The sequence below is a fragment of the Monodelphis domestica genome, chromosome 2, assembly GCF_027887165.1.
Source record: "Monodelphis domestica isolate mMonDom1 chromosome 2, mMonDom1.pri, whole genome shotgun sequence".
Classification (NCBI taxonomy): Eukaryota; Metazoa; Chordata; class Mammalia; order Didelphimorphia; family Didelphidae; genus Monodelphis; species Monodelphis domestica.
In genome coordinates, this window is record NC_077228.1 from 496,357,924 (window position 1) to 496,378,602 (window position 20,679).

Here is a 20,679-nt window from a genome sequence, read left to right on the forward strand (position 1 = left end):
CCTGCCCTGAAGATGATACAAAGGGTAAGGTAAAAAAACTCAGGAAAGAAGTTTTATTTTCAAACTTCTAAGAAGGCATTACAAATGCCAGGTAGAAACCCAAACAAAACCCTAAAACCAAAATGAGAAGCATACCCTGGGGACAGCCAAGAGAAGTCCAGCCAACTGGAGGTGGGGAGAAAGGGACACTCTATAGACTAAGAAATCTCACCCAGGAGCCAGAGTCTGTTCATTAGTGTCTCTGTAATTAAGGAGCAAAAGATGGGGCAGCATGAACCCTACCCCCCACCATCTTGATGCTTCCCTGTATAATGGAGAGGAAAATCAGGAGACAGCAGCAGGTGGGTGTACAATATGGGAGGTACAACCCTTGGACAACACTGAGAATAGCCCCATGGACTTGATCAGCTCTTGCCATGGCAGTTGCTGCTACCTGCTCTCTAGTACCCCACTACTAAGAAAACCCAGAAGGACTGGGGCGAGCAGGCAGGCAAATGGAGTAGCCATGAGAAACCTCTCAGAAGAGTGGGGCACATCAGACTAGGCACAGTAGCTTGGCTTGGGATGCAGCTATAGAAGGACACAATCTGACTCCTGTTTTGACCGCTGCCGACGTTCTCCAGCTGGACGTCCAGATGCGGCCCCTCTTTCCTGTATCAACATGAACAATTAGTCAAGTATTAACCCTAGAGAAGTATCAGAGAAAATGGAATTTGGGTTTGTATGCTCATGGGACAGTAGAGAGGACAGAAGTAAGAGGAGGTACTGATAGAACCTTAGGAGGGACAGTATTGGGGTGCTGTGGGAGTTTGAAAGTTAGAAAAGCAGCAGCTAGGGACACAGATTAGTGACAGGAGACAAAGAATTACTTGGGAGAAAGGACTAGCATTAAGGAGGGACTGAAGAAAAGCAGGACTTGCCTGGGAAGGACTAGCCTAGGGCTAGTGCTGAGAAAACTGATGAACAGGGTAGGTTACCTGCGGTGATGGAGCACGGGGTGGCATAGGCTGCACCTGCTGTTGCTGGTATTCCTCCTGCTGCAGCTGCCTGGCCAGTTCCAGATCACTGAGACCCAAGGTGCCTTGTTGCTGTTGTTGCTGTAGGGACAGTGCAATCATATAGTCCTGAAAAGGAAAATAGGGGCTGATTAGAGAAGATACTAGGGAAACTCGGGTCTAGCTTTACAAATAAGTCCTACATCCCCTCAAATCCCCAGCTCTTTCTTCTTGGCAGCTAAAGTCAAAACAAAAAAACTGATTAACCTTGTATAATGCATGGCCAGAGATACCCCAGACAATAAATAACAATGATCAGAAGGCAGAAGCAGAAAGAAAGGAAGTAGATAGATATTCTACATTTTATTCTCTAACCTGAAATCCACAGACCCAGTATTCTATGGATAGATTCTGGGGAGTTGTATGGGGAAAAAATTACAACTTTATTTTCACCAACCTCTTGACTGAAATCTAGCATTTCCTTTGATTATGAATTGAAAAAAAAAACCAACAAAACAACAAAACCCAAAGATAAAACATTCTAAGGAGAAGTCTGGGACTTCACCAGACTGCCAAAGGGGCTGATGACACAGAGATGGTTAAGAACCTGGAATGCATCATCCAAAACCGGTTAAACCTCAAATGAACTCCCTTACTCTTCATCTTTCTGTTGCTCTGTAAAGGGTGAAATTATGGCTGAGGCTGAATGTATAATTAATTTAGGAATTTAAAATTCACAGCTCCCTGAAGCCAGCAGAAACCCCTGCTTTTCCCACTCACCTGATCCACTTGTCGCTGTGTCTCCTGAGACTGAGCCCCACTCCCTGCTGCAGCCTCCTTGCCCAGAGAGTGGCTTAGGCGGAAGTCAGAATCACAGAAGCAGCTGTCTCCATCCACATTGTGTAGGCTCTCCCAGACCACCTGTTCCTCCTGCAGAAAGCCCTGATCAGTGACCAGGAGGTAGAGATGACTCTGTAGAAGCAGAGAAGTATGCTCAGAAAACAGTCGATAGGAGCCTTGGGGATTTTCACAGAGCCACTACTTCTAGGAAGTAAATTAATTCCCTGGGTTTAGCAAAAAAAAAAAAAATATGAGCATAACTTTGGCTACATACATCCTTTTTCAGTCCATGTTTCCAAAGGATAATAGACTTGGAACTAAAAGGGACTTTAGTGCATTATTTGGGAATAAAGGGCAGCTAGGTGTAACAATGGATAGAATGCTGGGCTGGAGAAGTCTCCTCTTCCTGAGTTCAAATCCAGCCTCAAACACTAGCAGTGTGACCCTGGACAAGTCACTTAACCCTGTTTACCTCAGTTTCCTCATCAGTAAAATGAACTAGAAAAGGAAATGGCAAGCTACTCGAGTATCTCTGCTGAGAAAGCCCCAAATGGGATCACCCAGAGTCAAATGTAAACAATGGCTATCTGAACATAAATGCATGTAATCTCTGTGGTTCTGTTCTCCCTAATAATGTCCCATCCTTTCTACAATGATTGCCTGATATTCGCAGGCTATGGAGATGGAGTCACAACTAAATTCTTCACTAAACCACAACAGTTTAAATAGAATGAATGGGGAGAATATGATGTAGGAAAGAGGTAAGTGGAAATATCTAGGCCTCTAACCCCCTGAAACCTCCATTACCTTATGCTTGATCATAGTGCTAAAGTGGTTGTTTCGGAAAAAAACACTGAGTTCTCCTTCCTTGGCAGCAGCTGTTAGCTCACATAGTCCATGGTATGTCAACTGCGCTGCTGTCACTTCCAGGAATTGCTCGGCAATTAGGCCTGGTAAGGAAGACACAAACTGGACTGAACTTTGGTTCAGATCCAGGGCTCCAAACTGAGAGGATTACCCAGACATGACCCTAAAACTCCAGGGGCCCTTTAAAGTCCAATCATCATCTCCCCAAACTTTACCTCTACCTCCTCTATTGCTTGCCTCAGTTTCCCCTCCCTATAAAGCAGGAGGTGTTTTCTAAAGGTAGAGAGTAGAAGCATTACCTTCTGTCACAAGGTTGGTATCATTTGAGTGCTTACAGGTGATAATCTTCTCTACCAATTGATTGTAACTCAGTTTGCCAACTGCACTCACAGCCTCAGGGCTCTGCAGGGATAATGAGGTGGAATGAATGAAGAGAACCCCTTTCTCCCTGCCTGCCCCAAAGAAAAGGCCTCCTATATCCCACCTTGGCTACAATCACATGACCAAAGATGCCTGATTGCTCAACTCATGAAGTCCATATTTGCATATTGCATTTGCACTTTATTTTAATGTCTTTTTTAAGGTCAAAATGCCCAGAAATTCCCATCAATCATTGTCCTCCCTATTCTAATGGTCCTTTCAGTCCCCCTTCTCTCCTTTCCCTCTTAACATCCATTCTGTTCCTGTTGCTCTCCTCAGTACCCATTCCTATGTTTGGAGAAATTGAACTCCTTTCCCTCTTACCTGTGGATCCACCAGCCAACCGTGGTAAAGGGGAATGCCAAGTAGGTCAAAGACACTGCACTCCGGCGTATACTCAAAATCAGAGACGCCTGTGAATCGCACGTTGACATCCAGACCCGTGGCCAATTTGGGTAGTACTGTCATTGCATCATCCACATTCTGGGGGACAAAGAAGCCAGCCCATACTTCCACACACCTCCCAGAAGAGAATTCAGCCCTACTATTTCTGTACTCCTGAAGCCCAACAGTGTAGATTCATCTCCCCCTAGACCCTTGTATGATCTTGCCCTCCCAAACCTTATTTTTGCTTCTTTAACCCAATTTTTGCTTCTTTCTGGGGGAAAGAACCCCTGCCTTAAAAGTATTGGGAAAAGGGAAAAATACTAGGGAAAAAGGGGAAGAGATTCCTCTAAGTTGCCCAATGGTGAGATGCCCACCTCCATTCCCTACAAATCTTCTTTCTTCAGATCTCTAACTATTTTGGAAGTCCCTCCTGCCTTACCTGCTGAAAATTTAGTTGCAGTGCTTCTGACTTCTCTTGTGGCTTGATGGATAGCAGGCAGTCTCCTACAGTAGAAAGTCCCTTATGAACTAACCCTGACAAAGCTCCCAAACAGGTTATCCTTTATCATGGAGAATTGGAAATTCATAATAGAACCCAGATATGAAAATATCCTAAAGTTCATCTGGTCTTGACCCTCTAATTTAATATATAAGCAAGTAAGTCCAGAGCAGGATACACAGAAAGGTTGTAGCCAAGCCAACAGCTCTAATTCAAGTCTCCTGACTACCAATCCAGTGTTCTAGCCAGTCAGCCTTATAGAAAATGTTTAACAAGAAAAATCCCTTGCTTTTCTGAATTTCAGTTCTAGACAAATCAATTATCTACAGGGCTGCACTGAATCCCACTCTAGCCCACATGCAGCTCACTCACCAAGGTGTGCCATTAGTTCATCTGATGTGATCATTTCCTTTTGAGGGGCTAGCTTCACCTGACGATAAGAAGGAATACCCAGAGAATTAATGGTGTGTCTGTTCTTTCACAAGGTCTGGAATACAAAGCATTAGTAGAGAAAGAGACCTACAGAGGGGAAAGGCTAGGGGAATGAGGTGATATGAATTAAAACATGTATAATTATGATAAAAAATGGAGATTAAATACCAGGAAAAAACTTCCCATTTTGCAAGGGAATAGGATAAAGAGGAATTGGGTCTATCTCTGAGTTACTGAAATAAATGGCATAATTTCAATTTATATTGCCATTTGAAAGAAATTGGAATAATGTGGAAGGAAGCTGGAGAAGGAGATATTCAACCTTCCTCTCAAAAAAAAAAATCTTCCTGTGCCCTTACATGCATACATACACATACCTTCCACTGAAGAAAGAGGATATTCATGATGGCAAGCAGTGGGCAAGGCCCATTGGTGCTCTGAGTGATAATAGGTGTCCGCTCCCCCTTCCAGGGGATCCACTTCACACAATAAAAGTCAGGCTCCTGGGGGTGGCTTGAAGGAGACTGAGGAAGCTCCTGAGGGTTGAGCTCCACCTTCACTTCCTCTGCTGAAGCCTGGGTTTCTGGTCCTGGTTGTGGTGGACCATCATCTGGAGGTGGCGATTCCATGTTACCCTTCTCCTCGGCAAGCAATGAGACTTGCTCCTCTGGTTCCTGCCCTCCAACTGCACCCTTAGTATCTTGAACATCTTCACCCTTGGGGTCCAACTCTGACTCTGAAAGGACTTGGTTATTCTCGAAGGTATCTGCTTCTGGAGTCCTCTCATCAGAGGATGGTTGTCCTGGTTGAGGGTGTTCCATTGCTAGAAAGAAGCAAGTAGCTTGTATTCCACAGATGAACTATCTCTAAGGATATGCTTGATCCAAACTTGGCTATTAGCAAAATGAACAGTTCAAGGAAAAGTTAAGCATCAGATAGAGGGAGATCTCAGAAAGCCTAGGAAAAGGAGGGGAGTGATAGTGATGAAAAGCTGTGTGTGGTTTAGGCACTGCCTCTCTACAAGACACAAACATAGAAATTCTTCCCAAGATCTATCCTTTATTTTCCTACTGCAGTTTGGGGCCATGCAAGGCAGGGAGGTTTTCTCAGAAAAGCATAAGATTTCCCTCAGCACTGTAAAGGGGGCATTATTCTAACTTACTATCCCCTTTTCAAAGAATTCCAAGAACCTTAAACATATTCATCCTTTTAACTCTCCTGAAGACAGAAGGGAGAAAGCAGATAAATAAATTGTTTCTCTTCTTCTCCTGGCTTGTATAAACAGTAGGGCCCCAGGTTGATCACTGTCTCTGCCTCTAGCTGGCTGTTACTAGATGGAACTAAAGAGAAGAAGGCATTCAAATATGTGGTGGATTATTCAAGTGAAATCAGGAGCTCAACTTGGGATCAGCTTTCTTTAATAAAGAGAATAAGGAGAAAAAGAACAAGAGTGAGAAGTCCTACAAGGGGAGCAAAATGAACAGAAAGGAGATTAAGAGAAAATCTCTATCAAATAACACTAATGATTATTAAAATCCTGGTAGCCTGCTCTCCCAATGAAGGTCATCAAGACAATTACCCCAACCATAACTCTCAGAATAAAGAGGATTGAAAGCATTGTCTGAACTTCTGTCTTTTTTTTTTAACCCTTACTTTTTCTTAGAATCAATACTAAACATCAACTAAAACAGAAGAGTGGTAAGGGCACATAAATAGTATTAAGTGACTTGCCTAGGAGATATATGAACCAAAATTTGAACCCAGATCCTCTCAACTCCAGGTCTGGCACTCTATTCACTGTGCAATCTTGATGTCCCAGGACTCCTCTGTCCTAAACCAAGGCCCTGCTACCAAAAGATACCCTGAATATAGAATATAGAGTGAATAAGTTTAAAGAATTAGAAGTTCTTGGAAAAGAGGGATAGTAAGTTAGAATAATGCTCCTTTCAGGACACTGAGGAAAATTTTATGTTTTTCTGAGAAAATCTCCCTGCTTCGCATGGACACAAACTGTGGTAGGAGAATAAAGGACAGACCTTAGGAAGAACTTCCCAGTTGAAGAGAAAGAGAAATATAGGAATAGGTTATGGATATTAAAGTCCTGATCAAACACCAAGAGCTCTAGTCTCAGAGCACAGAAGCAGACCCTAAAATAGATTGGAAGAAAGTGATAACCTTTCCTTACAACTCTACCTCATCAAATATATTCACCCCCTTTTGAATTCATCTACTCCATACATATGTACAATATGCATTTTCTCCTTGTTTATATATAATGTATAGGGGGTTGGTCAGGGATCAACTTGTGGAACTCTGTAGAGAGATATGAGACTTTAATTCTATCTCTGTATGGAGAGTGTGGACTTAGTTGAATCTGTAGATATATTCATAATTAACTGACTAAGAATGAATGAATGAATATTATTGGAGATTGGTTTAGGTTGTTGTGGATTGATTTGGAATGAATTAGTTGACTCAACTATTGGGTCAGAACACTCCTTTCCACAGGGGCTATAAACTAATGCAGATTACCAAGCTTTCCATCTTTTTCACCTTTTTGGAAGACAGAGCAAAGAGAATGAGACCTGGGTTCTGAAGGTTCCTATGCCCATCTTCCCTTCAATAATGACTACTTTTGGGCAGAGGTACATGGGAGGTACATCACTCTCATCCATTTGGCCTAAAAGGGTTGTTCCTGGAGCCCAAATCCCAGAACTCCAATACATTCTGAATGGAACTGGGGATTTCCTGGCCAATATCAAGAACCTGGCCAACGTGATCGTAGAAGGCCAGCCAGCCTTCTCATAAGAGGAAGGAGACATTTCCTAGGTAATGTTGGTCTGTGGTTGTTTCTCTGATAACTTTAAGTTTGAGAATTCTGGTACTCAGGCATTTACAGGTAGAAAGGAAATTATTGGGTAGCACCAATTTCTTAGAGAAGAAGAAGAAGATCATACACATGACTCCTTGAGCTGGAAAGGCAGCAAGGGACTGAAACTGCAACATGAAGGAGCAAAAGATTTCTTTATCCTTCCCTACTTACATGAATTATTTGAATAGTATAGGTCCAATGGGAAGAGGATGGTTAACAATGTTTTTCCTTTCTAGGGCTAGTATGAAGCCTCAAAGTAGTACTCTAAAGCTCAATACCCATATGAAGATGAAACAAACTCACCAGAATGTTGGGAAAGGGGATTGCCTCCCTAACAACCTCAAGTTCATTTCTCTTCCTAAGGGAATTTGAACCACAGGGTGGTGCTATGAGTCTGAAGGACCATATAGGTACTTGGAGGAAGGTGGGACTCACTGGCAAGGGAATGGGAATCTTGACTACTTAGAGACTACTGTGAATATTTGTTTTTGCATTTTCTGAAGAGTAGAATAAAGTCTGTCCTATCCTCAATATGCACTATTACCTTGAGTGCTTATACAAGCTCTTTAGATCCTTTTACCCCCATCTTTGGAGACCAAGTTTGAATTATAGTCTGAGATTTCCCAAAGGCAAATCAATGATAATGATAGAAGACAAAGAGACATGGTCTATGTGGCTGCCCCCAAGACTACATCTAGTTAAGAACCCAGAACTTCACAGATTGAGTTACAGGTTATACATGATTACATCAATAAATAATTAATTTACTTTTTTAACATATGTTCTTGTTCCACATTCACATAGCTATCTTTGCATCCTTTATGTCCATAACCATTTAACTAAGTAGCAATAGGGACATATATGTGTCTTAGATGATAATTGATGAAAAGTCTTAAGTCTTGATCTCTAGCAAACATCCCTCCTTAAATCCCCTCTTACACAGGACCACTAAGAAAGAAATGAAATCTTCATAGAAATCATGCGTTCTTAATTTGTCTATGCTAGGCCAGGATGCTCCCCATTTTGAAACAGATAGGGATTTGAGGATGTAAGTGATAGGAAGAACTGGAAATGGGGGATGGGAAATGAACATTCAGATTAGAAGAATTGAAGGAATGGTGCTTCAGCACACTTACTACCTGTACTCTGAACTCAAATATGTAATAGTTAACTGTATATCATTTGTATTTTGTTCATTTTAGAGCAGCATGCACAGAAAGTACTCTCATATTTTATTCCCTTTTCTTTCTCTCTCTGTTGGCCCTATTCCCCCAACCTTAAAGGAAACTCAGGAAGGTGATTAGTAAAAATGATTGGTAAAGGTGAAATAGTTTAGAAAAGCCCCTCTCATATCTTCTGTATAATATCGGAAAAGAAAATTAATTGAGGAGTAGGAAGCTAATTAAAAACTCCAAAGGCAGATACCCTTAAAAATAATGGGGTCTACCAAGTCAGAAGAGACTAGATCAAGGTTAGGGGGTAGACAACAAGAAAATCTGAGAGATGTAGAAAGCCCCCATACTCCAAGGTATACAAAAACAACATCCTGATACTATGCCCACCTTTGGTGTGGCAGGTTTTAGGATTTCAAGGTAGCAGAAATTAAATGAGGTCCTCAAAACAAAATTGATCAGTTCTCTCTTCATCTTCGTTCCACCAATATTTAACCATGTTCTCTACCTTAGGTCAATGAAGATGAAATAATGCCTTAGCCCCTTGTTGGGACATAAGGGGCATTATCCAGAAATTCTTAGAGAAAAACCAGTTATGACAAGTACAAAGGTGAAAGAAAAGAGGGACATGTGGCTTACTGCAAGGAGATCCCAGGAAACTTCCCTTCTCACTTAAGTCCCTCAAATGTCCCTGCCTCCCCTTCAGTTTCCCCCAAACTCTCAATGAATGATTCAGAGTTTCTCCTCCAAAAATTCAAAATGGTATCATTGTGCCCCATCTACAAGCAAGATGAATTAAAGGGAAGAAAATGTAAGAACCAAAAAATCCCTTCTACATTTTCCCCCTCAGAAGACCTTTCAGAATGTATGGGATAAAGCTTGGGAGGGTGGTGTCATCTCCCAAAGGAGATCAGGATAAAGGAAGTAATTAAAAAAAAGTTTTACCTTAAACCAGAGGAAGTTGTTCAGACTCAGTTTAGGAGTTTGATGGGAGGTTCTCAATCGAGAGAAGGATGTTCTCTGCCCAGCTTCAATAGCTTCTTGCAGCTGTCAACACCTGGGCTTACAGGCTTCAGAGCTGGTTGGTGTCCAGGCTTGATCGAAGCAGTTTCTGTACTCACGCCCACCACTGTAGGGCAGTGGAAAGGAGGGTGGGATGCCACAGACACAGCTCAGGTTCCACCCCCCCCCCCCGCCCCTCCCTTTCAAATACGTATACCTTTCAAATCCGTAGACCCCTTTGGGCTTTGGGAGGGTCTCCAGGTCTAGCGTGTGCTCTCCAGGCCCTGGCTAAAGCCTGGTTTTCCAAAGGGAAGTTTCTGTCTGTTCTTCTTTTCCTTCTTTTATTCTATTGAGAAAAATCATCAGTTAAAGACAGATTCCCTAAGGCAGGGGGTAGACTGCCGAGTACCAAAAGGTTTTCATAAGGGCCATCTGCCGTGGTCAGCAGCTCAGCGACAGGCAGAGAGAGGGAGAGGAAGAAGGAGAAGGAAGCAGAGAAAAACAACAGAGCCCTTCTGTTCCCTCCCACTGCTGCTAGAGAGAGGATGAGGGCTCTTGTGCCTCTCTGGTGAGAGCTGGGAAGAGCAAGAGAGAGAGGAGGAGCAGGAGAGGGAGGGGACTATGTGCTGCCCACCCTGCACTGGAGGAATAACAAGGGAGCTTCCAGTGGGAGCTATTCGCAGTGGACTCATTTAATGCCAATGTGTGTTTGGTCTTTTTTGCCCTTGTTCCCTTCTTGGTGCTCTTAGCCCCTGTTCCTCTTTTCCCCAAGCCTTTGCTGGACCATTTTTGAGCCCTTAACAAACAACTGGTTGAGTTCTACTTATACAACCTTATACTCAGTGGTAATTGAGAAGGCAGTAGTCAGTCCAAGACTCTTGGTGTCCAATTCTTTGGCCATTTCCCCACTGCTATCACCCCCACTAATTACCAACTTAGGGAGCATCAAAGTAGGGGTAGGGGTTCAGAGAGGGAAATAAAGAGATGGAGAAGTAAATGGAAACTTTTGAAGGAACAATATGTTAACTTTGCTTCAGGTATTACCTTTGGGATAAGGATGAGTAGGATGAAGGTAATGGAGGACCCCTGAGAAGAGAAGTGACAGGAAGGGAGGAATTTTATTTCTAAATTCTGAGAGGACCCCAAATTCACCTGAACAGGCATTAAGTGGCTACAAGGCCCAGGCACTGTGCTAAGGGTTAGGAATATAAATTATGAAACCCAAGACTTAAATAGTGGTGCTCTGGACTGGGGGTAGTTGGAAATTTTCTTGATGGTTTAAGGTGACAAGAACTCATAGAATCACAAGATTGAGAGCTAGAATGTCTCATAGACATTTCCAAAATAGGACCTATTACTTTTCCCTCCTAACCTACTTTTACTTCCAAACTTTCCAATTTCAAAAATGAAAGTCTGTCCCTTCAAAAAGCTCACATTCTACTTAAGGATACAACACATTTACAGATAAGTGTATGTAGAAATATAGAATACCAATCAATAAGCATTTATTAGGAATCTATGTGTTGGGGGCAGCTAGGTGGCTCAGTGGATTGAGAGCCAGGCCTAGAGATGGAAGGTTCTGTATTCAAGTCTGATTTCCAACACATCCTAGCTGTGTGACCCTATGTAAGTCACTTAACCCCAATGGCTTAATCCTTATTGTTTCTGTCTTGGAATAAATAGTATTAATTCCAAGACAGAAGATAATAGTTTAAAAAAAAAAGTCTATGTATGCTAGGTATTACTAGGTGCTGGGAATACAAAGAATGAAACAATTTCTGTTCTAAAGGAATTTACATTTTATAGGGGGAGACAACAAGTACATGTATAAATATATATGAAATAAATATAAAGAAAATAAATACAGTATCATTAAATACAAAGTAATTGGGAGAGGGGGCAGCTGGGTAGCTCAGTGGATTGAGAGTCAGGCCTAGAGATGGGAGGTCCTAGGTTCAAATTTGGCCTCAGACACTTCCCAGCTGTGTGACCCTGGGCAAGTCACTTGACCCCCATTGCTTAGCCCTTACCACTCTTCTGCCTTGGAGCCAATGCACAGTATTGACTCCAAGAAGGTAAAGGTTATTAAAAAAAAAGTAATTGGGAGATAGGGCACAAGAAATTGAGATAAGGAAAAGCTAACTAGTAGCTGGTGCTTGAACATATCTTGAAGAAAGAGAATTCTGAAGCAAAGGTCAAAAGGAAGTACACCATGGGCATGTGGAATAGCCAGTATGATGGTAGGGAGAGGAGAGATGGAATGTATTATATGAGGAAGAGTGAGAAGGTGAGTTTGGCTGGATCAGTGGGAAGGGAAGAAATGTTCAGGGAAGGTAGAAAAATAGGTTGAGACAATGTTGCACAAGGTTTTAAAAGTGAAATAGGGAAATTTATAATAGATCCTGGAATCAGAGAGTACCATTAGAATATATTTAACAAGGAATGACATGAGTACAGCTAGGTGGCTCAGTGAGAGAGAGTTGGGGCTGGAGTTAGGAGGACATGGGTTCAAATCTAGCCTCAGACACTTCCTAGCTGTGTGACCCTAGGCAAGTTACTTAATCCTAAATGCCTAGCCCTTAGTGCTCTTCTGCTTTAGAACCAATACTTGGTATTGATTCTAAGATGGAAGGTAAGGGTTTCAAAAACCAAATATAGGGAATGACATGGTGAAATCTTTGTTTAAGGAAAATCAAGTTAGCAGTTGTGTAAAGGATTAAAATAGAGAATTACTTAAAGGCCGACAACAATCAGAAAGTATTTGCAATAATCTAGGCAAGAGTTAATAAGAGCCTGAACAAAATTGGTGTCAATATAAATGGAGAGAAGGGGTCCAAAGTGAGAAATGATGTGGAGGTAGATAGGGAAAAGTATGGCTGCTGATTAGATGTATATAGTAAAAGAGAATTAGGAATTGAGGAAAATTCAAAGGTTCCTGGGAACTTGAAAGAATGCTATGATCTACAGGAATAGGGAATTCTAGAAAATGGGTAGGTTTGGAGAGAAATCTCTTTAAGTTTCTGTTTTGCACATGTTAAATTTAAGATATCTTTGGGAGAGAAACTTTGACATGCCTAGTTGGCACTTGGCAATATAGGACTAAAGTTTAGAAAAGAATGGAGTTGTATATATAAGTCTGAGTCATCTGCATAAGAATGATAGTTAAACTTCATGGGAAAAGATAAGGTTACTGAGATAGTAAAGAGGTAAGAAGAAGAAGGGACCCAGCACAAAACTATGTTCACTAACAATGAGGGCATAATAAGATAATGAACTGGGAAAGGATTCTGAGATGTGGACAGAGAAGTAGGAGGAATACCAGGAGAGACTCATTTGATGAACATCTAGAGAAGAGAGTATAGAATCTAGAATAAAAGGACAATTAATAGTGTTCAATGCTTCAGAGAGGTCAAGGAGGATGAGGACTGAGAATCAGATTTGGCAGTTAAGAGATCCTTGCTAAAAGTGGAGAGAACAGTTTCATTTAGATGATAGACTTGGAAGCCAGATGACAAAGGGCTGAAAAGTGAGAGAAAAGGTAAGGAATCAGTAACATAGCTTCTATCTCACTCTGCCATTCACAGATATCAGACCATGAAGCAAGACTCTTTGAGCTGTCTCTCTCAAAACCCAATTTTTTGGGTTAGATTAGGAAATGAATTCCTTCTCCTGATGCTGGGAACCACTCAGATGCAGGAAATTCTGCTACCAATAGGTACACTAGATGAACCCAGGACCTCTGGCTCTTTCAAATTCACCAAGTTACCTCCAAGACAGTCCACCCCCTGGTAGTTCAGTGAATAGAGAACTTACCTTGAATCAGGAAGATGAGTTGAAATCCAGCTTGAGATTCATTCTTACTGTGTGACTCTGAGCAAATCACTTAAACTTCACTCAGATCACTCAACTTCAATTTACTCATCTGTAAGATGGAGATAACAATAACACTTAACTTCACAGGATCATTGTAAGGAGCAAAAACAAAAAAGGTAACATTACTAAATGGAGTTCTTTTAAAATATTAAAGGGCTAAAAATGCTAGCTATTTATTATTATTTTTTTTTTATTTTGGTAACCTAATAAAGAAGAGAAGCATGAAGCAGAATAGGTAACCCAGAAGGGGCACCGTAAAAAGCTCTTCTAATTGAGTCTTCCTATACTAGAGACTAGAGTCTCCCCTCTAGTTTCTCTGGCTTCCTTCAAGACTCGGGAAAGTCTCACCTTCTGCTCATTCCCCTTATGGCTAATGCTTTCCCTCTTTTGACACTTTTCTATAGTGGATATACAGAATATATATCCTGCATATGCAGAATCTTGTTTGAATGTAGCTATTTGTTATTGTCTCTCCCAATGGATTGTGGGTGCCTTGAGAGCAAGAGCCATTGTTTGCCTTTCTTTTTATCCTTTGAGCTTAGCACAGCCAGACAAGTTTAGTAAATGCTAGTTGGTTGACTCACTGACAGGTGGTCATCTGACCCCCCACTCCTTTGCAGAAGGTCTCAGGGATTTTTGATGCCTTCTAGATAATAGACAGTGCTCCAACTGGAGATAGGAAGACCAGAGTTCAAACCTGACCTCAGACCACACACCCTAACTATGTAACCCTGGGCAAGTCACTTAACCCTCTTTGTCTCAATTTGTTCTCCTGAAAAATGAGCTGGTGAAGGAAATGTTAAAACACCCCAGCATTCTTGCCAAGAAAACCCCAAATGGAGTCAGGAAGAGTTGGACAAGACTGAAACAACAAGGAGGGTAGAAGGAAGAAATCATCTCTTTTAAACTAATGTAGCACATCTATCCCTTGAAAATTCGAGTGGTCAAAATGCTCCAGGACTTTTTGAGAAGGCAGGTAATTTTGTTCTCTGGTAATAAGGACTCCCCTGGAAAACTCAGGGATGTGTCCACTGGATGCTATTTAACAAACAAGATGATCGTCTGAGATGCTTTTGTGAACCAGAATTATATGGACATGCTTGGATTGAGTAGAAAAAGGCAGAAGTCAAAGTTTAGACTCTTGAGTTATTTGCAAACGTACACTAAGTAATCTTTTCCAAAATGTCCCTCTCTCTCTCTTCTCAAGACTTCAACGTTTCCTCAGGGCCACGAGACTACATTTCCCAGTAAGCCCCGCGCCACATGGGGACGCATTCCCGTCTCCGGAAACTCACTCGGTGGGAGGGGCTAAGGAAGACGTGACTCGAGACGTGGCGAGAAACAAGTGTTTCTTTCCCTTCCGAGGGGCGGGGTGACGTCGGGCTACGTGGAGGTCTGATGACGTGCCTTCTCTTTGGGGAGGGGGCGGGATCGGTACTCGGTATATGCGAGCCCCGCCTCCCAGTTCACTCCTAGCGGCTCGCACCTCCCGCCCGCTGCCTGTGGCCCCGGGGCTCGGGGCGGGGCGTGTCGTGTAGAGGGGAGTTCGGGGGGCTGGTCTCCCGGCAGTTTTGCAGGGCTCTGTAGGAGGCTTCGCCGCACCGCGCCCGCTCGAGCTTGACCATGGAGCGATTCTTGCTGGGCTGCCGGGCCGCTGTGCAGGTAACGGGGCCTGGCCTGCGTGAAGGCGGGCCGGGGTGGGCTGGGCCTGTGAGGAAGGGGACTCCGATCCCCGTGAGGGGAGATGCCATCGCTGCAGGGGCGCGGAGCCAGGGGTCTAACGTCCCCGCCCCTGCGGACTCCGGACTCGCAGTCCTGGGGGGACCCCCTCCTCCGAGGTGTCCCTGTCCCGGGGCTCTTCAAGGTGCCCCGCCCCCGGGGGGACCGAACGGACGGAATGAAGAACCGGGCTGGTTTCCCTTTGCTTTCCCCCACTGCTGCCCTTGGCGCTGTTGGCGGGTTTGTCTGCAGACTGGAACACCTGGGTCTTCTTGGCAGTGTTTGGCCACCTTCTAGATAACAGGCTGTTATGGGTCTCGCTTTCTGTGCTAAACATATACGTTGTCACCCCGCACTGCTCTTCACACGCACCACGTGTTGTGCTGCCCCCGTGTTTTCTCTTTTTAGGCATCCACAATTCCATTATAATTCCCTGCCGCCCGAATGAGTAAACAGGAATAATCTTTAACATGACTATTGAATATTAGCTTGGCTTCCATCCTCTGAATACTGTGTTTAGCCGCTACCTGGTGAATGGCTAAATCTGCTTAGGCTGAGGCATCCAATATAAATAGTTAAGTGACATCTGATGGAGCTTTAAGATTTGCAAAGTGCTTTACAAATGTTATCTCATTTCTTCCACACCATTTCTTTGAGCATAGTGCTACAGGTGTTATCCCCATTAAAAAAAAAAGCAAAACAAAAGAAAACCCTTTCTATCCTGGAGTAGTTACTAAGTATCCCTTCTAACTAGGTAATTGGGAATAAGTGGCTTGCCCAGGGTCACACAGCTAGAGAGTATCTGAATCGAGATGTAAACCAAGGTCTTCTCAACTGTCTATATCCTTTGGAACCACCTAGCCACCCCATATTATCCCCTTTTTACTTTTACTTGAGGAAACTGATGCCCAGAGAGACAAGGAATGAGATATGAATGAAAATAACAAAAAATGCTTACAGTGTGTCAGCTACTTTGCTAAACGCTGGGAATATAAATTAAGATTGAAACACTCCCTGCTCTTAAGGAGTTGACATTCTAATAGGAGAAAAGAACACATTTTTCCTGACTTCAAGTCCAGTGTTCTATCCACTATACCCATTACACAGTGCTGCCTCTTTAAGTAGTTTACCAGGGACTCTCCTAGGTGACCTAACGCATTTTATTTCTGGGTCACATTATACCTAAAGCAACCTAGGAGTTAATTGACTTTCTTTTTTTCCTTTAAAAATCACTTGATTTTATAATCTCCTTGTAGTCAATGAAATCTGAACAAATATTTATTAAGTGAAGACTCTATTATTGAATAATAGATGATAGTGCCTTATAATAGTCCTGATAGTAGATTCAACCATTCTTTTTTTAAAATAAAATTTTACTGATATCTTTTTATTTCAACACTAGAATTTCTGCCTGTATTCCTCTCCAATCCTTTCACAGAGAGACATTCCATATAAAACATAGTTTTATAAAGAAAAAGAAGAAAGAGAACAAAGAGAAAGAAAACAGCAAAACTAATCAATACATTGGAAAAGTCTGAAAACATATGCAATAATTCTATACCTGTGAACTTCCCACCTCTGCAAAAGAATAGGGTGAGGGGTATCTTCTCATATCTCTACTTTGGTTCCATTCTTGTTCTTTGTAATTTTGCAACATCCGATTTTGATCATTTTGTGATTGTTCTTTCATTTGCATTTTTGTAGTCATTGTATATATATTCTTTTCTTGGCTCTGCTTACTTTGTATCTGTAAAACTTCCCCGGCTTCTCTATATTTATCATCTTTATTTCTTACAATATGATAATTTTCCATTACATTTTTGTATCTTGGTGTTTTTAGACATTTCCCACTAAGCTGGCATCTACTTTGTTTCTAATTCTTTTCAACCATTTATTCTTTAACTTGGAGTATTTGAAATACTTGCCTCAGGAGTAAGGGTAAATTTTAAAACCAACAGTGATAGTTTAATTTTAAATTTAAAGACAAATTTAATCTCATATTAAAATATTAAAACCAGTAATGTAAAGCTTTTCCTTACAAACAAAATTTGGAACATATCTAAAGACTTTACCTCTAAAATTTTGTGATTCTTGATAACAAAGAAAAATTATGTGGCTTTTTAGCAATTAAGTATTGCCTCATGAGATTTACTAATTAGGCTCAGAGTAGGCAGCTGGGTGGCTCAGTTGATTTAGAGCCAGGCCTAGAGATGGGAGATCCTAGGTTCAAATCTGACCTCTAATACTTCCCAACTGTGTGACCCTAGGCAGGTAACTTAATTCCCATTGTCTAGCCCTTACCACTCTTCTGCCTTGGAACCAATGCATAGTATTGATTCCAAGATAGAAGGTAAGGGTTAAAAAAAATTAGGTCTAAAGAAGTAGATTTCAAAACTTTTATGGAATAGGGGTAAGGATAAGAAATGGACATGAAATTTAAATAGAGATTAGGACCTTCACTGCAATTTAAAGTCTTAAAGAGTATTGCCTCCAAGACCAGTTCAGCTTTGTGACTTTTTATTCTGTTTAGATGGACTAAAAGGGCAACTGAAGTGTCCAAAGGAAGCCAACCAGGATGATAATGGGCCTTGAGTCTGTGACATGAGGATCAAATGAAAGAATTGAACACATTTAGCTTAAAGAAAAGAAGACTCAGAGTAGGGGGGAGGGTGTATGAATATGAGACATGATAGTTATCTTTAAATTTTTGAAGACTGCTATGTGGAGACAGACTCGGGTTTTTGTTTTTTTTTTTAACACCCCACCCTCCCAAAACAACATAACCAGGAGTAATAGTAGAAGTTTCAGAGGGGCTAATTTATAACAACTATAGCTATTAAAATGGAATGGGCTTACTCAGTATCCCCTTCCTTGGAAAGAGGGTTGTAGGTAAGTAAGACTGTATGACCAACCACTTATTGAATTTCTTACAGAGGGAATATCTTTTATATAGATTTGGACTAGATGACCATTGAGGTCCCTTCCAGCTCTCAAACTGCATGACTAAGGATTATCCTGTCAGTTCAACCAAAATTTGTTAAGCACTATTAGGTTGTATTATAAAGTATGTTAAGCATTATTAGGTTATATTTTAAAGTATTTACTATTTAGTATTTATTTTGTATTTGTTTTGTCCAGTACAGAGAGAATAGGGAAATGGTAAAATAGGAGGAATAAGTGAAAGGAATAGTGGCAGGAGGATAAATTTTAAACAAGAAACGTTGGTGAGAACAAAAGTTCATTCACATTGAGTAATGAGTAGGACAGCTAATAGAGAAGTAAGCAGAAGACTTAACAGTTGCTTAGTTATCTGATAACCCAATCAAGTCTTCTGTTAACATATTTTTAGCTTTTGTACCAGAAAAATGTTCTCCAGCTTTTTTCACAGTGGTGTAGGATGATCCATTTAAAGGGAATCTTGTTTAACAAATTGGCTTATTTAAATTTGTCCTTTACTGTTCTGGGACTAATGGCCCACGTAGTGACTCGCCTTTCACTAGAGTGCACATTTTTTTATTTCCTGGACTGACCACCCCAGTGGTCAATCAGACACTGTCCAAGGATCTGTAGAGTTTCCATACTTTTCAGAGGTTAGACTAGAATCAATAGTCGCCTGACACTCTTGAAAATTTTGTCTAATGGCATAATGTTGAAATTTGTCTGATCAGCTTTGTGGAGTTACTCTAATACTGTAATATGAAGTGTGTATCAGACAGATTAAGCTTTTGGAATTCAAGCTTCACCTGGTATATTTCAAAAGTGATCATCAGAGACAAAGCAACCAGCCTTATGGGTCCTTTAAAAAAGGGAAAAAATATCTCATTTACTCATGGCTTTTGGATTCCATTTCTTCCATCAGAAGATCAGGTTTCCACATTGCTACTAAGCATAGCTATATTTGTCCTGAACTCACCCTCCCCATCAGAATACTGAGGGTGTTGTCCAGTTAAAGCTGCTTTCAGCTTGTGAGGAATGGGGGTAGGAATTGAGAACTACACCTGTTATTCCACACCCTCTTCTAAGTTTGGGCCACCTTCCCCAGCTTGATGTCTATGGCTTTGCTTTCAAAGTTGATTGGCAGTAATCCCATGTTTTGGCAGATAAAGTTTCTTTACTTGGTCTCCCTTAGTGTTTTTCCTGATTCAGGTTTCTTGCTTCATCTGTCCTTTTGGGTAGAACCATCCCTTCTTAAGGATCCATTCTTATATCATTATACTTTAGGCCTTCATTTTTCAGCTATTAGAAGCTTTTCTTCTAGTTGATCTGTAAAACCTTTAAAAAGCTGAGTGATCAATCACTGTGAAATATAGTGATCAAGAAGGACTTGACACAGGAAAAGATTCAAACTGCAAGGCCAAGCTGTACTGGGCTCTGAGGATACAAGGACAAACAAACATGAGATAGCCCCTGCTTTTAAAGAGTTTATATATTCTACTTGTCAGTTTCATGAATGTAAAAAATAAGTACAGCACCTGGAAAATTGAAGAGGAAAGAACTGCATGGATCAGGAAGGCATCTTAGAAAAGAAGCTACTTGAATTGAACCCTAAAGGAAAAGGATTCTGAGAAGTGGAGATAATCAAGTATGTTGCAGTCAATTAGTAATCATATTAGATTCTTACTGTGTGTCAGGCAATGTGCTAGGTCCTGAGGCTAGAAATTCAAATGATTCTTGCCCTTACAGACTTTATGCGCTCCTGGGATACATGTTTATAAATAAATGTAGGGTGTGTACACAGTAAATGCACTACAGTTTGGACATGAGGAGTGGGGAAGGCATTAATAATTGGAGAATGAGGGAAAGGGCCTCTCAAAGGAGGTAGCTTTTGAACAATGTCTTGAAGGGAGTTTAGCTGCTCATTATTTATAAGTAATATATATATATATATATATATAGTTGCCTTCCTCTTTTGAATGTAAATTTTTTGAAATTAAGAACTGTTTTATGTTTGTTGTTGGAGATTTCCAGTGCTTAGCACATAGTAGGCACTTAATAAATGATTATTAGTGACAGCTAGGTGCCTCAGTGGATAGAAAGCCAGGCCAGGAGTTAGAAGGACCTGGATTCAAATCTTGTCTAGGAACTTTCTAGCAGTATGATGCTGGATAAGTCCCTTAATCACAACTGCCTAGCCTTGGAACTGATACTTAGTATGAATTCTAGGATAGAAGGTAAGGGTTTTTTAAAAAGTTGTTCACTGGTTAAAGAATCAGAGATGAAGAGGTAAAATATTCCAAGGATGGGGATGGCCTGTGCAAAGGTAGGAATATGGGAGATTGAGTGTTGAATTTAGAGAACAGTAAATAGGCCCCTTTGGCTAGAGAGTAGAATACATGAGGTGGAGTCATGTGTATTCAGCTTAGAAAAGATTGGCTGGAACCAGGTCATGAAGAACTTAAAATGGTAAACAGAAGAGTTAGAGTATACTTTATCCTAAATGCAATGTGGAGCCATTGAAGCCTCTTGAGCAGGGCAGTGACCTTTTTACCTGTGCTTCAGGAATTCTAATTTAGCAGCTCTAGTGGCGATGGAGTTGGGCTTATTAGGAGGCTGTTGAAATAGTCCAGGCAAGAGATGATGGAGCTTGTATCGAAGTGTCTA

At 41.4% G+C, this 20,679-nt stretch overlaps 2 protein-coding genes across 6 annotated transcripts in view; one reads left to right on the forward strand and one right to left on the reverse strand.

Annotated features, from left to right (window-relative positions):
• Window positions 1-39: 39 nt before the first annotated feature.
• On the reverse strand, window positions 40-14,662 carry MINDY1 (MINDY lysine 48 deubiquitinase 1). 3 transcript variants are annotated; one of them, XM_056819353.1, is made up of 14 exons: window positions 14,522-14,662; window positions 13,300-13,408; window positions 10,531-10,572; window positions 9,704-9,832; window positions 9,430-9,613; window positions 4,818-5,263; window positions 4,381-4,438; window positions 3,949-4,013; window positions 3,447-3,605; window positions 3,002-3,104; window positions 2,643-2,785; window positions 1,776-1,967; window positions 978-1,124; window positions 40-651 (listed from the first exon to the last, which is right to left on the reverse strand). In XM_056819353.1, exons 6-14 carry the CDS (start codon window positions 5,259-5,261, stop codon window positions 571-573), a joined length of 1,392 nt encoding a protein of 463 aa, XP_056675331.1. In that variant the 5' UTR covers window positions 5,262-5,263; window positions 9,430-9,613; window positions 9,704-9,832; window positions 10,531-10,572; window positions 13,300-13,408; window positions 14,522-14,662; the 3' UTR covers window positions 40-570. The 3 variants fall into 3 exon arrangements, with proteins under 3 accessions (XP_056675331.1, XP_001371200.1, XP_016284645.1); XM_001371163.5 differs by lacking the exon at window positions 10,531-10,572; XM_016429159.2 differs by lacking the exons at window positions 10,531-10,572; window positions 13,300-13,408; window positions 14,522-14,662 and having other exon boundaries at window positions 9,704-10,067.
• A 219-nt stretch (window positions 14,663-14,881) lies between these two features.
• The window catches only part of PRUNE1 (prune exopolyphosphatase 1), a 67,228-nt gene continuing 61,430 nt past the window's right edge, over window positions 14,882-20,679 (forward strand). For 2 of the 3 annotated variants that reach the window (XM_007485403.3, XM_007485404.3), the window contains exon 1: window positions 14,882-15,021. Coding sequence is in view for 2 of the 3 variants with exons in the window: in XM_007485404.3 (XP_007485466.2) it covers window positions 14,983-15,021 (39 nt within the window). In the remaining variant the exon portion in view is untranslated. The remainder of the gene's footprint in view (window positions 15,022-20,679) is intronic. The other variant, XM_007485401.3, reaches the window with a different exon arrangement.